This window comes from Hyla sarda, chromosome 6 (genome assembly GCF_029499605.1).
Source record: "Hyla sarda isolate aHylSar1 chromosome 6, aHylSar1.hap1, whole genome shotgun sequence".
Taxonomy (NCBI): Eukaryota; Metazoa; Chordata; class Amphibia; order Anura; family Hylidae; genus Hyla; species Hyla sarda.
In genome coordinates, this window is record NC_079194.1 from 59,082,288 (window position 1) to 59,099,554 (window position 17,267).

The window sequence follows — 17,267 nt, forward strand, 5'->3', positions numbered from 1 at the left end:
GACCTTTAAAAAAGGCCTATCCAGCAACATTAAAGATGTTCTGGCCGCACGAGAGACTCCTGCTAGCCTGCATGAACTCATTCATCTAGCCACTCGCATTGACATGCGTTTTTCTGAGAGGCATCAAGAGCTCCGCCAGGAAAAAGACTTAGATCTCTGGACACCTCTCCCACAGTCTCCACTGCAATCTGCGCCTAGGCCTCCCGCCGAGGAGGCCATGCAAGTGGATCGGTCTCGCCTGACCCTGGAAGAGAGGAATCGCCGTAAGGAAGAGAATCTTTGTCTGTACTGTGCCAGTACTGAACATTTTCTGGTGGATTGCCCAATCCGTCCTCCACGTCTGGGAAACGCACGCTCGCACTCAGCTCTCGTGGGTGTGGCGTCTCTTGATGTCAAGTCGGCTTCTCCACGTCTCACGGTACCTGTTCGGATTTCCACTTCAGCCAGCTCTCCCCTCTCAGCCGTGGCCTGCCTGGACTCTGGAGCTTCTGGGAATTTTATTCGGGACTCCTTTGTGAATAAATTCCGTATTCCGGTGACCCGTCTTGTCAAGCCACTCCACGTTTCCGCGGTCAACGGAGCCAGGTTGGACTGTACCATACGTTTCCGCACGGAGCCCCTTCTTCTGAGCATCGGATCTCACCACGAGAGGATTGAACTTTTGGTCCTCCCCAATTGCACCTCGGAAATTCTCCTTGGACTTCCCTGGCTTCAACTTCATTCCCCAACCCTGGATTGGTCCACTGGGGAGATCAAGAGTTGGGGGTCCTCTTGTTCCAAGAACTGTCTAAAACCGGTTCCCAGTAACCCTTGCCGTAACTCTGTGGTTCCTCCTGTATCTGGTCCCCCTAAGGTCATTAAGGACTCTGCCTGCCACAGGAAATGCCCCTCCCCCCCTCCCAGTTCCATCAGGCCAGCTTCTGTGTCCCCTCATGGCCCTCGTCCTGGTGTCACACTGCCCCGTGCCAGGTCCCGCCCTCTGCCCTCTCTCCCCATTCCTACTCCTGCGGTTCTGCCTGCCGTTGAGGAATCCCTCCATCCTTTCCCGGTGTCCTCATCCCAGGGGAGGCAGTTACCCGATAAAGAGAAGGGGAGACCTAAGGGGGGGGGTACTGTTACGCCTAGCGCTCCGGGTCCCCGCTCCTCCCCGGAGCGCTCACGGCGTCTCTTTCCCTGCAGCTCCCCGGTCAGTCCCGCTGACCGGGAGCGCTGCTCTGTCATGGCCGTTGGGGATGCGGTTCGCACAGCGGGACGCGCCCGCTCGCGAATCGCATCCCAGGTCACTTACCCGTTCCCGTCTCCTGCGGTCATGTGCTGGCGCGCGCGGCTCCGCTCTCTAGGGCGCGCGCGCGCCAGCTCCCTGAGACTTAAAGGGCCAGTGCACCAATGATTGGTGCCTGGCCCAATTAGCTTAATTGGTTCCCACCTGTTCCCTGCTTATATCTAGTCTCCTCCCTTGCTCTCCCTTGCCGGATCTTGTTGCCTTAGTGCCAGTGAAAGCGTTCTTTGTGTGTTTATACCCTGTGTACCAGTACCTTTGCTATCTCCCTTGACTACGAACCTTGCCGCCTGCCCCCGACCTTCTGCTACGTCCGACCTTGCTACTGCCTACTCCCTTGTACCTCGCCTATCTTCTGTATCTTCAGCAGCCAGAGAGGTGAGCCGTTGCTAGTGGATACGACCTGGTCACTACCGCCGCAGCAAGACCATCCCGCTTTGCGGCGGGCTCTGGTGAAAACCTGTAGTGTCTTAGAACCGGTCCACTAGCGCGGTCCTCGCCATCCCTCTCTGGCACAGAGGATCCACCTCCTGCCAGCCGGCATCGTGACAGCAGAGATGGTCCGGAGCGACGGAGACACCCCCGGGATGTGACGGCAGTGATGGAGGGCGACATCCAGAGCAGCGGTGACGGTCCAGAGCAGCGGGGACAGGTGAGTATAACTTCCTATACTTTACATTGCACTGATCCCTCAACATACATGGTTCATTTGGAACGAATTACCATCGTATGTTGAGGGACCACTGTATAACACATCCAATGGCAACCAAATTTCTACAAACCAAAAGTGCTGCTGGTGTTTCTGTGGCGACCCAGGGGGTTGTCTGCTGGGCTGGGAATAGTAGTGTTCCTAGTATGTCAACAGTGTTGTAAGTGGTGTTGCAGTCCCCAGAGTAACCCGGCTCTGGGTTCGCACAGCTTTGTTAATGGAGAGGCTGCACGTGGCAGTGGTTTGGCTTTCCTCTTAGGGAAAGTCTCTGTATACTGTGTACTGGTGATGTTGGTCAGGAGTTAACCAACCAACCCCGCTTATCTTCTGCATATTTATAACTCTTCGCTTTCAGAGAGTGAAGGATCAGAAGTATGCAGAATATGGCGGCCATAGTGCAGCAAACAGGACATAGGCAGGGAAGCTCGGCAAGCTGTCTCCCACCTCTATTGCGCACAAGACTTATTTTGCTACTAGCAACTGAAGCAATATCTAGAAAACGGCCGGACCAATTCTAGTGAATATAACATTATTTTACTCATGTTCACCTACACTATAACCCAGGGTATTGGGTTTAGGGCAGATAAACAGCCTGTCAGTTCTCCCTTATAAAAATATTCTATGCTGAAATATGTGTATAATATCTTCAAATACAAACCTTTTTAGAATTTCCGTAAGCAGTAACAGACCCTGTTTCTGTAGTTCCATGTTGTTCATCTTCAGTACATACTTTAAACTTTTTAGCACAGCCTCGAAACCTAAATAGTTAAAGAAAAGGACAAACTTAGAGCCAGGTGCGTGCATATATATGCAGCACCTGGCTCTGTTTTCCTATGGCATGCTGGTTAAAGGCGTTAACCACCATAAGGTGATTTTAGTGGTACGTACCTGCCAGAACTGGGTATTTCCTGTTGAATTTTGTTCTCTAAACTACAAATCCCATAGTTCCATAGTTTGTAAGTATGAGGTCACTTTCCTCCCTCCCACACATCAGCCACCCCACCCATTGAAACACATCTTTGATCCCTTCAATGCAATAGATCAGTGTTTTCTAAACAGGGTGCCTACAGCTGTTGCAAACTGATCTCTCTCCCACCCAGTGGTCGCTCCACCCATTGAAGAAGGACAGGCTCCCTTTGCACACCTGACTAGTGATGTGATGTTTCGGCTGCCCTGCAACCTGGGAAATCTCGAGACCTGAGTAATTTTGTATTCTGTTTAAAATAAATATTGGGGCGATAATCACAGAAGAATTGTGATACCACCATCACACACAGGTCCCACACATTTTTTTAATGGTACCCTAAGAAATTTTATTTAAAAAAAAAGGGTATCTCCATCACTTTTTTGGATTGCTAAAGTCCAAAAAAGAATAAAAACCACCTGCAAAAACACCAAAGTTAAAGCCCACATGTCGTTTTTCTTGGCGTATTTTTACTCCCATAGACTTCTACGGGAGAAAAATGCCACGATTTTGACTACCAAAACGCCAGAGGCTCAATATGCTGCGACTTTGCAAAACCACCAAGGAGCAGAAAAATGCCAAAAAAAAAAGAGTGAAAAAAGGCAAAAAGATTTAAAAGCCGCCAAACTGAAAAATGCCAAGTGGGAAAAGAATTTTGTGATTTCTCATTGATTTACAGCTAACATCTGGCCGCAGTGTTTTTTGGCCAGAATATCACAGCTTCTAAAAGTGTCATTGGGACCTCAAAAAAAGTGTTTTTTTGTTTGTTCTATTCATTTGTATGAATTTCTCCCACTGTGTTCTAGCTACGTGTCATTTGTTAGCCTTGCAAAATTCTCATACAATATACAGTATCTTGTTAATACATTAGGAGTAAAGTCAGTCCTTACGATCAGTACCAAAATTATAGCTTAGTTTAAGGCTAACTTAATCAATTCCCTCAATATGGATTTTACATTTGAAAAGTATTGTTCATTAGTGTTGCTCGCGAATATTCGCAATTCGAATTTTATTCGCGAATATCGCATATTCGCGAATTCGCGAATATTCGCGAATATAGCGCTATATATTCGTAATTACGAATATTTGTTTTTTTTATTTGATTTTTTTTTCACAGTACACATCACAGTGATCATCCCTCTCTGCTTCCAGCTTGTGTGGTGTAAAGAAGGCTCTAATACTACTGTGTGAGACCGGCGTGCGAATTTTCGCATATGCGGAAATTTGCATATGCTAATTTTCGCATATGTTAATTTTCACACACGCGAATATTTACATATGCGAAAATACAACGAGAATATTACGAATATGCGAATATTTGCGAATATTCGTCCATATATTCGCGAATATTCGCGAATTCGAATATGGCCTATGCCGCTCAACACTATTGTTCATCATACCGTACACCGTGTGGAATTTAGTGAAGAAAATCCTCTCCTCAGTCATAAGGATAAGACAGCAGTATATTGACCAGATGAGGGCTTCACTTGTGCACAATAGGTTTTCAAATAAAAACTCTGCAAGACAATCAGTGTATTAAAATATATGCATGCAATATACTGTTAGGGTATAAGATTCGTAACACTTATAAGATTTTTACATCATATCAACCTAAATGATATAACCACAATTGAATTATAATAAATCATGTATCATGATGATATGTTTACACAATGGGTTTTTCTATCTGAAAAACCTGAAGTGGATTCCAGGCCATACCCTCTGTTACTACACAGTTTTCAGAGCAGCAGATTCAGGTGCTGATTAAAGCCCTGTTCATTGGAGCTAATCCATGTCAGGCTGAAGGAGTGACATGTTACTCCTTTTTTTTTCCTGCAAAGCGTATTTCAAATCAGCGCTTAAAAAGAAATGTGTCATATGAATTATGGCAATGATTCCCACTGAGTTTCATTTGATTAGATTTAAATGGATATTCCCATCTCAACTAATATAGTTACTCTTGTAGGGTTTGTTAAGGCAAATAGTTCTGCAAATACAATCAATTTGGCAAATTTGCCTCCTTCTCTTATATTCCTGCTGCTTTCCTCTCCTTATTGACAGCGCATTTCCTTGGAGCACCATTCCACTTTACAACAGGTGGTTGGGCTGGTGTGTACAAAGATAGACAGATATAGAGATAGACAGACAGACAGACAGATATAGAGACAGGCAGACATATATAGAGACACACAGACAGATATAGAGATAGACAGACAGCTATAGAGACATACAGATAGATATAAAGACAGACAGACAGACATAGAGACAGACAGACAGATAGATATAGAGATAGACAGACAGCTATAGAGACAGACAGACAGATATAAAGACAGACAGAGACAAACACCCACCAGACCGCCCCCCTTTTCTGCAGTTAAGCGGGGGTCTGTACCTAGGCAACAAGCTATCTGACTCCAAGTTCCATCTCCGATGATTGATGAGCAATGTCAAGAAAAAAGAAAGATTTTTTGTTCACACTGATCAGGAGAACGAGCAGGAAGAAGAGCACAGTAGCGCTCTTTACTCTCCGGCTTACAGCAATCTCCAGAGAAGCTGAATGGAGATCAACGCAAGCCAGGTAGTGAAGCATGGTACAGCACACTTCTTCCCGCTCATTCTCCTGATCGGTGGTGGTCTAGGCACTGATCTCAGCCAATTAAAACTTTTGACGTGCTTCTGTGACATGTCAAAAGTTTTTCTAAATGACGGGTACACTTTAAGTATGTAATGCATAGATAAATTACCTGGAATATCAGCAAGTATAAAGGAGGGTGCATATTTAGCTGAAAAATGCACAAGAACCGCTGCAATACATTGTGTGCTTGCAATCTGTAAAAACTCGTCTCTGGATAACAAAATCTGCAATAAAAGACACATTAGCCTTGTGCATACTGGAAACAAAAAAGAAATGGTGTAGCTCACTGTAGTGAGAAATATACCCAAGGTAGCTGGTGTTACCTACACCCCCAATAGGTCTACAATATACTAAGAGGTACAATTAAAAAAGAATATAGAATTCAAACCAGTGCCTCAAAGGTATATAAGATGTGTGAATATATGGTAAAGAAATAGTATGTAGAATGAGCAGTCTAATATGAATAATCAGAATAAATGCTTAATTTTTTTAATATCAAATAATATATATAATATGTAATATGAGTACAGTCTCAGGGCCCTTGCGGCAGACTAAAAAAAAACATCAATAGCACAAATTAAAATAAAACAATATAAAATATGACCACCTCAATATCATTTGCCCAATGGTAATATCAGAATAAAGTTTCCATATGCCGTTATAATAAATTGTCCATATTCTGTAAACCCCTTTCGATAGCGTTAGATGGCCAAATAAAATAGTCAATGAGAATAATAGTCCCATGAATAGTACTGTGGTGCACAGCACCGCTCACCCGATCATGGGAAATGTATACGGTGTAGAGCTCAGACCTCGGTGCACAGCCCTAGCCTACCGGACGGCCTGTTGGTGCGAGGCCGATTCTCAGCAAGACAAGATGAAATGTGCCAGTGACCGTGTGAGCAGTTTCAGAGGTTATTTGAAGTGAGAGATGATCCCTGGGAAGCCGCCCAATGGCAGCGCAGCTGGCAGACTTCAGATATAGTCACATAAGTGGTGAAGAATCCCTGGAGTGAGAGCTGATTAGCTTGTATTGTATAGAACTAATGTGTGGATGGCCAAAATTCGGTCCAATAGATTTTGTGGTGGACGTGGTTCAGCAGAAAATGGATTGTGGTAGCATCCTCGTGGTAGGCTTGGTATAAGGGTAAAGGACAGGTCACATTGAGGATGTGGGTAGGGGTCTTGTGGCTGTAAGGGCTAGACGCGTTTCAAGGCCACGGGCCTCTTCTTCAGTAGCTGTATAGAGAAAGATGCATGCATGTAGCCTGAATGCCCAATCTTTTATGGTGATGTACTATAATTAGTAGACAGATGGGAGAAAAGGGGAGGGAGATAGGGAATAGGGACAAGGGTAACAGACAATACCAGGTGAGGATCAGGAAAATTTGGGCAAACAGGCATAAAAAGTATAAATGGTTAATTAGTGTAAATATTTATTTAAAACAAATGTTACAACCATATTGGACCTAGAAAAAAGATGTATAAAGGAAAGGAAAAGAAAAAGGAAAATGCCATAGCAATAGAGTAAATGAAAACAGAGAATGACAATTGTAATAAGAATGAACATGAGATTCAGTAGGCAATAGAATTAAAATAAGAATAAAAAAAAGATAAAATATAAAAAATAAAAATTAGAAAGTAAAAATTTAAAATTTTTAATTTAGATTTAAAATTATAATTAATAATTTTCTTCTATTTTTTCTTATTATTTTTTAATTTACTTTTTATTCTTATTTTTATTTTCATTCTATTGTCTACTGCATATTATTGCAATTGGCATTGTCATCTTGTTTATTCTTATTGCAATTGTCATTCTCTGTTTTCATTTACTCTATTACTATGGCATTTTTCTTTCCTTACTTTTATACTTCTTTTTTATAGGCCCAATATGTTTGTAACATTTGTTTGATTAACCATTAATCATTTTTATGCCTGTTTGCCCTAATTTTCCTGATCCTCACTTGGTATTGTCTGTCCCTATTCCTTATCTCCCTCCCCTTTTCTCCCATCTGTCTACTAATTATAGTACATCACTATAAAAGATTGGGCATTCAGGCTACATGTATGCATCTTTCTCTATACAGCTACTGAAGAAAAGGCCCGTGGCCTTGAAACGCGTCTACCCCTTTCAGCCACAAGACCCCTACCCACACAATGTAAACTGTCCTTATACCAAGCCTACCACAAGGATGCTATCACAATCCATTTTCTGCTGAACCACATCCACCACAAAATCTAATGGACCGCATTTTGGCCACCCACACATTAGTTCTATACAATACAAGTTAATCAGCCCTTGCTCCAGGGATTCTCCACCACTTATGTTACTACATCTGAAGTCTGCCAGCTGTGCTGCCGGTGGGCGACTTCCCAGGTATCATCTCTCACTTTCGAATAACCTCTGAAACTGCTCACACGGTCACTGCGCTGCGGGCACATTTCATCTTGTCTTGCTGAGAATCGGCCTCACACCAACAGGCCGTCCGGGAGGCTAGAGCTGTGCACTGAGGTCTGAGCTCTACACCGTATACATTTCCCATGATCGGGTGGGCGGTGCTGTGCACCACAGTACTATTCATGGGACTATTATTCTTATTGACTGTTTTATTTGGCCATCTAACGCTATCGAAAGGGGTTTACAGAATATGGACAATTTATTTTTATGGCATATGGAAACTTTATTCTGATAATACCATTGGGGAAACAGTATATTGAGGTGCTCACATTTTATATTATTTTATGTTATTGTTTTATTTTTATGTGTTTTTGAGTCTGCCGCAAGAGCCCTGTTACAGTACACATATTATATATATATATATATATATATATATATATTAAAATATTATTTTTATGCATTTATTCTGATTATTCATATTGGACTACTCATTCTACATACTATTTCTTCACTATTTCTTCACCCTTTATTCCCACATATACCTTTGAATGAAATATTCTTATATAATTTTATCTCTTAGTATATTGTGCATACTGCTTTTGTTCACATAGTTTACTTTGAACACATACCTTTTTCAATACTAGAGGCAAAGGCATTTGTGCGTGTAAAGATGGGGTGTTCTCAGAATCGTCATTCCATGTAGATACATTCATTATCACTGACACAAACTGATCAAAATTCAACAACTGTTTCAGAAAACCTGCAACAGAATTATAAAACTGTATTAGCTGCTTTGCTTGAATCAATGTAATTTACCATACACAGTCACTGCACTAATATGTAGATAGATAGATAGATAGATAGATAGATAGATAGATAATATTATATATGGCCATAGTGAGCAGAGCTGTAAACCTATACTATAGTGATATGAGAACAGTTGGAGGAAGGTTCTGGTCTAGTGAATGCCATCAACAATAAAAGTTCAGGTATACTTGCATGCATTATAAAGGTTTAGGCAAAGGATGCCTTTTAAGAGCAACTGTCATGAACTTGGGGCTATATAACCTACACACAGCCCTTGTACTGTGTGCAGATTGTGTCTACAGTAGTGTTTTCACCTTAGTTCTCTCTGCTTTTATCACCCCAAAAAACATTTTTGATAGCAGCCGCACACACGTTTTTGATAGCAGAGAGCGCACTCTAGTACTGTGCAGGAGCGCTGAGGAGGCAGGTGGCGGGAGTGAGTGCTTGCCAGGATAACACGTTGCGGCGTGCACAGGGGATCAGCTAAGATGCGCATGTGCTGGGACCTGTGTGTCAATCACACAGCGGTCGTACAGGTGATAGGCGTGTCGGCGGCAAGGCATAGCGAACCTTGCACCACGCCTATCCGATTGTGTGCGGCTGCTATCAAAAACGCTTTTTGGGGTGATAGAAGCAAAGAGAACTAAGGTGAAAACACTACTATAAACACAATCTGCACACAGTACAAAGGCTGTTTGTAGGTTATAAAGCCCCAAGTTCATGACAGTTGCGCTCTAATGTGCTTACTAAAAATTGTAGGAAGCACATTAAATTCCAAAGGGGCAGAAAACAACTACAGGAAGACCTTCTGTTGTTGTAGGGATAGGGTGTGGGGAGGAATAGAGTAAAACAGATTGTAACTGATCCTTAAAGGTGCGTTCACACCCCCTGCAAGTTACTATACCATTCATTTGAATGGGTCTGTGGACAATCCGCAAATCTGACACTATTGTGGACTGTCTGTGGACCCATTTAAATCAATGGTAGCGTAACTCGCAGCAGTATTCCCGCAGCAGAAACCCGCTGCTAGTAATAGCGTGTGAATGCACCCTAAAGCGGTTTTGAAGTTAAAATTGATTGCTGATCTACCCGTAGGATTGGCCATTATTAGGTGATCAGGGGTCAGGGGATTAGCTGCAGACACTCAGCACCCCCTCCAATCAGCTTTTTAGGCAAGCCATAGTGCCTGGATGTGAACACTGTGTATGAAGCCAGAAGTCTTGGCTCCATACATAATGTATTGGCTGTGCCAGGTTACTGCAGCCCTACCCCCTTGTTTACAAAGTCTAACTAGAGACACATACATTTGGCAAACAGTTGCCACGAAAGACCCAATGCGGCTTAATTTATACAGGATCGCTGAATTCACTGCATCCAGGCACAACCTTTACATCTTTTGTTCATCATTGGATGCTGTTATTTCCTCCTCAGATCATAAAGATGTCTTAATAGTTACAAACATATATATTTTTATTAAAGATAATTTGTTATATTAGACCAAAATGTATCACCAAGCGTGTTTGTGTTTTGTTTTGTTTTACTGATTCAAGCCAGGTTGGTTTCTATTTTTTCATAACTTTTTTTTATTTAATTTCTAACACTATAGTATGCACAGGGCTGGAATGGGGACAAAAACTATCCCTGGAAATGATTGCATACCAGACCCACAGCACTGCGTCATTGTGCCAGCCAACAGCCGGCATGCGGGCAGGCATACATATATATATATATATATATATATATATATATATATATATATATATATGTATATGCTGTATTTATCGGTGTATAAACAACGATAAACTGTTTCTGGCCCCGCAGAAACCGCTGCAGTTCCCGATTCCCTCCCCATCCCCAGTTTTATAGTCACATGTCCTGGGAACCGCGCTCCTTCAGGCTCCGGCGGCATCCTGCTCTGTCGCTGTGCGCTGCGCAATGACAAGAGACATCCTCAACGCGACATCACTCGTCAGTGCGCAGCGCACAGTGACAGCCCACCCTCATTAAAAAAAATATTTGGGTAAAAAACCTTCATAGACGATAATTTATACCAGAATATCGGTATAAATTATCGGCTATCGGCCTGAAAGGTCACAGATTATCGGTATCGGCCCTAAAAAATCGATATTGGTCGATCCCTAATATATATATATATATATATATATATGTGTGTGTGTGTGTGTGTGTGTGTGTTTTCTCAAGAGAACAGCACCTGAATAAATTGAAGAGTGCAAGCAAGTGTAGGTATCCTGGTCACAAATCCACAGCTAATCTTATTTAAAAAAGAAAGGTGGGTTTTGTTCCAACATGTGTAGAGTTACAGCCAATGTTTCTGCTTGTTCACCCAGACATTGGAGGTGATTTATCAAAACCTGTCCTGAGGAAAAGTTGCCCTTAGCAACCAATCAGATTGCTTATTTTATTTTGCACAGGCCAATTTAAAAATGAAAGAAGCGATCTGATTGGTTGCTATGGGCAACTTTTCCTCAGGACAGGTTTTGATAAATCACCGCCAATGTCTGGGTGAGCCAGCAGAAACGTTGCCTGTAACTCTACACATGTTGGAATAAAACCCACTTTTTATTTTTGCAAGAAACACAGATGTGCTGCAGTGATTCCTTCTCTCTTTCCCTCTCTCATATATCTCTCTACACACATCTGTATTGTCAGCCATAGAATTCAGCACCACTTCGCCATATGTTTCAATGAAATAGGGCCAGCATCCAAGATCGAATCACATTAAAATGAGTTAAATGGTGCAGCAGTCCATAAAAGTGAAAAATGGTGGCAAAGCTTGAAAAATTTACACCACATAAAATTTAAAACTTAAAATTTACACCACATATAAGCACAGGCACTTTGGAATTTTTGGATCTTTTAATTACCATTGATACAAACAAATTAGTGCGTAACACATACCACAAGCCTGTGGCGAAGAATAGTTTTATACTTTTTAATAGTTGCCACTTACCTAGATGGCTTTTAAATGTTCCAAAAGGTCAATAAGAGATTGAAGAGAAATTGTACATCCGATAATACATTTGAGGAAGAGGCACAAGTTTTAACTAATAAATTCCTGGATAAAAACTACCCCCAAACCATTTTAGATAAAGCACTAAATGATACCCGGATCTTAGATAGATCATCTTTTTTCAATCCCAAACCAGTTGACCTTCCATCTGAAAGCGATGTCCCCAAACTGATTTTACCGTTTAATAGAAACTACAAAGAAATTGAAAGGATCATCAAAATGAACTGGCATTTCTTAAAAAAACGACAAAATCATTGGCCACACCATCCCCATGCATCCTCCTATAGTTTACACTAAGGCTCCCAATTTGGGCATACAAGTTGCCCCCACCATCTGCCAACCCCCCTCCATCTCATCTTCCACCTGGCTTCAGACAAAAGGATTCCACAAATGTGGATCCTGTTCAGGCTGCAAAATCACAAATTCACCCAAAACCATTACAGAAATGTCATCAAAAACTAACCAATTCACTCATAAAATCACAGATTACTTGCCACAGGAAAGGAATTATTTATTTAATACAATGTACCTGTGGGAAACAGTATATCGGACGAACCAAAAGGAAATAAAAAATCCGTATATCAGAGCATATCTATAATATTAAAAAAGGAAACGACTCACCCGTTGTCACTTCATTTTACGGAATGCCATGCTCAAGATCCTTCTCAATTTTTTTTTTACAGCTCTTCTAAAAGTTAAAAATTGCTGGAGAGGTGGCGATTTTATTACTCGTATGTCGAAGGCTGAATCCCGCAAGATCTTTGAGTTCGACACATTGATCCCTAAAGGACTTAATGCTGAGCTGGAGATCTTCGGATTCCTATAGTACTTGTGGTTGGGCTCCTCCCCACGACCCGTTGCCGACTGGTCGCATATCGACTTGGCGACGGTTCCTCGGTCAAGCCCCACCCAAGAAATATTCCATCTTTCAGTTGATTCCAGTGTCCTATATTTGCATGTATTTTTGTTCCAGTTCCACCACTTATTTTACAAGTGTTATCATACAACTTCTACATTTTAATTTTTAATTTTTATTTATTTTTATTTATTTTTATTTTTCAATTTAATTTTAATTTTATTTTTATTTCTATTTTTATTTTTATTCTCAATTTTCATTTTTATCATTTTTATTTTTTATTTTTATTTTATTATTATTATTTTCATTTACATTTTTTATAGACATTTTTATTCACATTTTTATCTCTATATTTTTTTTTACCATTTTCTATTTTTTACGTCCTTATTTTATATTCATATATTTTTTCTACATCTCACATTTATTTTAGTATTTTTCATTTTTTCACTTTTGTATCTCTTCTTTTTATCATGCTATCTATTTATCCCATAGCTGATACCAGACCTATTTCTTCAATATACCCCATATATACATATATATAGGAGTCCGATTAATAACTATAGTTATCAAACACCTACATTGAATCATTGTTTTTCCAGCCTTCTACGTCCATATTTAATTACTCAGCTATGATTCATATATTGTATCTAACTTTATTTCACTTTTTTTTCCTATCTAACTTTCTCTATTTCCTCTTTTTCCTATATGATCCAGTTCCTGAGTTTACCTACAACCTGACATTTCCAGACTTTCTGATTTTCCCCTAATCTCAGTTCACACTATAAAAAACTCTTCCCGCACATACTATACACCTATACCTCTACTGAAGAAAAGGCCCGCGGCCTTGAAACGCGTCTAGAATTGTTTATTCTACTTGCATCCATCCATATTCACCTCTACAATCCAATAATCCAGCTTATTACTGAACTCTATTTGCAACTGCTGGAAGGCCCAGCTTTGGGACCACTGCGGCTTCACTGCCATTCTACACGCGCATAAGCGCTTAATCACGCGAGGCACGCCGCACACACTCCCACCGCTGCCCTGAACACACCGCTGTACCTGCGTTGTTTTACTCCGCCAACCAAGGACCCTCGGCATACCTGTGAGGCCGGTGCCATCCGTGCCAGCCGCGGACCTTGCAAAGAAGACACCTCCAACGCTACCTATAGCGCTACACACAACGTTGCCGGACACAGGAGACATAGGGGGAGATTTATCAAAGGATTTAGACTGTTTTTTCCTGTCTAAATTTGTCGCACAGAAAGTCGCAATCTAAATATGTGCGACTTTTCTGCGACTTTTGCTGTAGAGGATTTTTAGAACATGATGCATGCAAGTCTATTTTAGACGGAAATGCATTGAAAAATGCATTGGTGCTGAATTTATCAAGTGCGACTTTTGTGCGACAAGTCGCATCTGCCCAAAATACGTTGAAATGTCAGACCATGTTGGAGCAGGTCTAAATGCAGTTTAAGCTGTAGACCCTGAAGTCTGAGCACAGAATTTATCAAGGGCTGTGAGACCTTTGATAAATTAGGAGCACAATAGACAGGAGACTACCACATACGCTGGTCTATAAGCATAGCCAAAATAGACTAGATTAGTAAATGTCCCCCATATACTGTTACTGCCGGAGGCCTGACACCTCCGTGCCACATCACTGAAACAGCTCCTCTGCCAATACCAGCAATACCAGCGGCCGTAAGAGTGGTGAGTTGTGCTGTGCACCGGACTCTGTTATTCTCCCTATTCTCCTCATTTCATCAAGTGAATCTGTGAGACAGTTTGTTATACTGTACTACCAACGGCTGATACATTGTTTATTGAAACTAAACCACTAAGACTGGATACTTAATATCTCCACATACTGTGACTGCAACTGTTACAATAATCTGCTATTGATATAGTGTATTCAGCTACAGGCATCACTTTGTTCTTATAAGAGACTGAGCAGTGAAAGCACACTGATAACTGATCATTATTGATTTTAACATTGAATATGTGATATTGAACTATAGATGCAAGTTTTTTCTTTCTTTTTATTGAATCATTGATCTATTGATATTATACAATTTTACTATCCACGCTGTGTTCTGTGTCCCATGCAAGGGCCCTGCAGGGACACTAGACACCAGCGAACAACATTACCTTTTAATATATTGTATTTTAATTAATACCTGGATCTTCTTCTATTCTCTTTATTTCTCCATCTTTTCCCTACATATACCTTGAGGACTGGTACCTAGTTGATTTATCAACTAATTTATTTTCTGTACTGTATAGACCTTTGGGTGAAGGTAACACCAGTTCACCTCAGATATATTTACCCACTGAGTGAGCTACACTTTCTTTTTCCTATTTTAATGCTTGAAAAAGGTTCTATAGAGGAACTGAAGCATTGCATGTAGAAATCCAATATACTGAGAGCAATATTACCAGTATAAAAAGGGAAAATTGTTACGCCGAGCGCTCCGGGTCCCCGCTCCTCCCCGGAGCGCTCGCTACACTTCCCTCACTGCAGCGCCCCGGTCGGTTCCACGGACCCGGGGCGCTGCGTTACTACCTCCGGCCGGGATGCGATTCGCGATGCGGGTAGCGCCCGCTCGCGATGCGCACCCCGGCTCCCGTACCTTACTCGCTCCCCGTCAGTTCTGTCCCGGCGCGCGCGGCCCCGCTCCCTAGGGCGCGCGCGCGCCGGGTCTTTGCGATTTAAAGGGCCACTGCACCGCTGATTGGTGCAGTGGTTCCAATTAGTGTTTACACCTGTGCACTTCCCTATATCACCTCACTTCCCCTTCACTCCCTCGCCGGATCTTGTTGCCCTAGTGCCAGTGAAAGCGTTCCTTGTGTGTTCCTTGCCTGTGATTCCAGACCTTCTGCCGTTGCCCCTGACTACGATCCTTGCTGCCTGCCCCGACCTTCTGCTACGTCCGACCTTGCTTCTGTCTACTCCCTTGTACCGCGCCTTTCTTCAGCAGCCAGAGAGGTTGAGCCGTTGCTAGGGGATACGACCTGGTCACTACCGCCGCAGCAAGACCATCCCGCTTTGCGGCGGGCTCTGGTGAAAACCAGTAGTGACTTAGAACCGATCCTCTAGCACGGTCCACGCCAATCCCTCTCTGGCACAGAGGATCCACTACCTGCCAGCCGGCATCGTGACAGTAGATCCGGCCATGGATCCCGCTGAAGTTCCTCTGCCAGTTGTCGCTGACCTCACCACGGTGGTCGCCCAGCAGTCACAACAGATTGCGCAACAAGGCCAACAGCTGTCTCAACTGACTGTTATGCTACAACAGTTACTACCACAGCTCCAGCAATCATCTCCTCCGCCAGCTCCTGTACCTCCTCCGCAGCGAGTGGCCGCTTCTGGAATACGACTATCCTTGCCGGATAAATTTGATGGGGACTCTAAGTTTTGCCGTGGCTTTCTTTCCCAATGTTCATTACACTTGGAGATGATGTCGGACCAGTTCCCCACTGAAAGGTCTAAGGTGGCTTTCGTAGTCAGCCTGCTGTCTGGAAAAGCCCTGGCTTGGGCCACACCGCTCTGGGACCGCAATGACCCCGTCACTGCCTCTGTACACTCCTTCTTCTCGGAAATTCGAAGTGTCTTTGAGGAACCTGCCCGAGCCTCTTCTGCTGAGACTGCCCTGTTGAACCTGGTCCAGGGTAATTCTTCCGTTGGCGAGTATGCCGTACAGTTCCGTACCCTTGCTTCAGAATTATCCTGGAATAATGAGGCACTCTGCGCGACCTTTAAAAAAGGCCTATCCAGCAACATTAAAGATGTTCTGGCCGCACGAGAAATCCCTGCTAACCTACATGAACTCATCCATCTTGCCACTCGCATTGACATGCGTTTTTCCGAACGGCGTCAGGAGCTCCGCCAGGATATGGACTCTGTTCGCACGAGGCGTTTCTTCTCCCCGGCTCCTCTCTCCTCTGGTCCCCTGCAATCTGTTCCTGTGCCTCCCGCCGTGGAGGCTATGCAGGTCGACCGGTCTCGCCTGACACCCCAAGAGAGGACACGACGCCGCATGGAGAATCTCTGCCTGTACTGTGCTAGTACCGAACACTTCCTGAAGGATTGTCCTATCCGTCCTCCCCGCCTGGAAAGACGTCCGCTGACTCCGCACAAAGGTGAGACAGTCCTTGATGTCTACTCTGCTTCTCCACGTCTTACTGTGCCTGTGCGGATGTCTGCCTCTGCCTTCTCCTTCTCTGCTGTGGCCTTCCTGGACTCTGGATCTGCAGGAAATTTCATCTTAGCCTCTCTCGTCAACAGGTTCAACATCCCGGTGACCAGTCTCGCCAGACCCCTCTACATCAATTGTGTAAACAATGTAAGATTGGACTGTACTATACGTTTCCGCACGGAGCCCCTTCTAATGTGCATCGGATCTCATCACGAGAGGATTGAACTGTTGGTCCTCCCCAATTGCACTTCTGAAATCCTTCTTGGACTTCCCTGGCTTCAACTCCATTCCCCAATCCTGGATTGGTCCACTGGGGAGATCAAGAGTTGGGGGCCCTCTTGTTCCAAGGACTGCTTAAAACCGGTTCCCAGTAAACCTTGCCGTGTCCC

At 43.1% G+C, this 17,267-nt stretch overlaps 1 protein-coding gene across 1 annotated transcript in view; it reads right to left on the reverse strand.

The window, feature by feature from the left end:
• The window catches only part of LOC130277434 (meiosis inhibitor protein 1-like), a 77,205-nt gene that overhangs the window by 24,518 nt on the left and 35,420 nt on the right, over positions 1-17,267 (reverse strand). Inside the window, exons 9-12 of the mRNA XM_056528104.1 lie at positions 8,615-8,745; positions 5,697-5,811; positions 4,353-4,469; positions 2,647-2,746 (exon numbers count right to left, since the gene is read on the reverse strand). Of these exons, the coding sequence (XP_056384079.1) occupies positions 2,647-2,746; positions 4,353-4,469; positions 5,697-5,811; positions 8,615-8,745 (463 nt within the window). The remainder of the gene's footprint in view (positions 1-2,646; positions 2,747-4,352; positions 4,470-5,696; positions 5,812-8,614; positions 8,746-17,267) is intronic.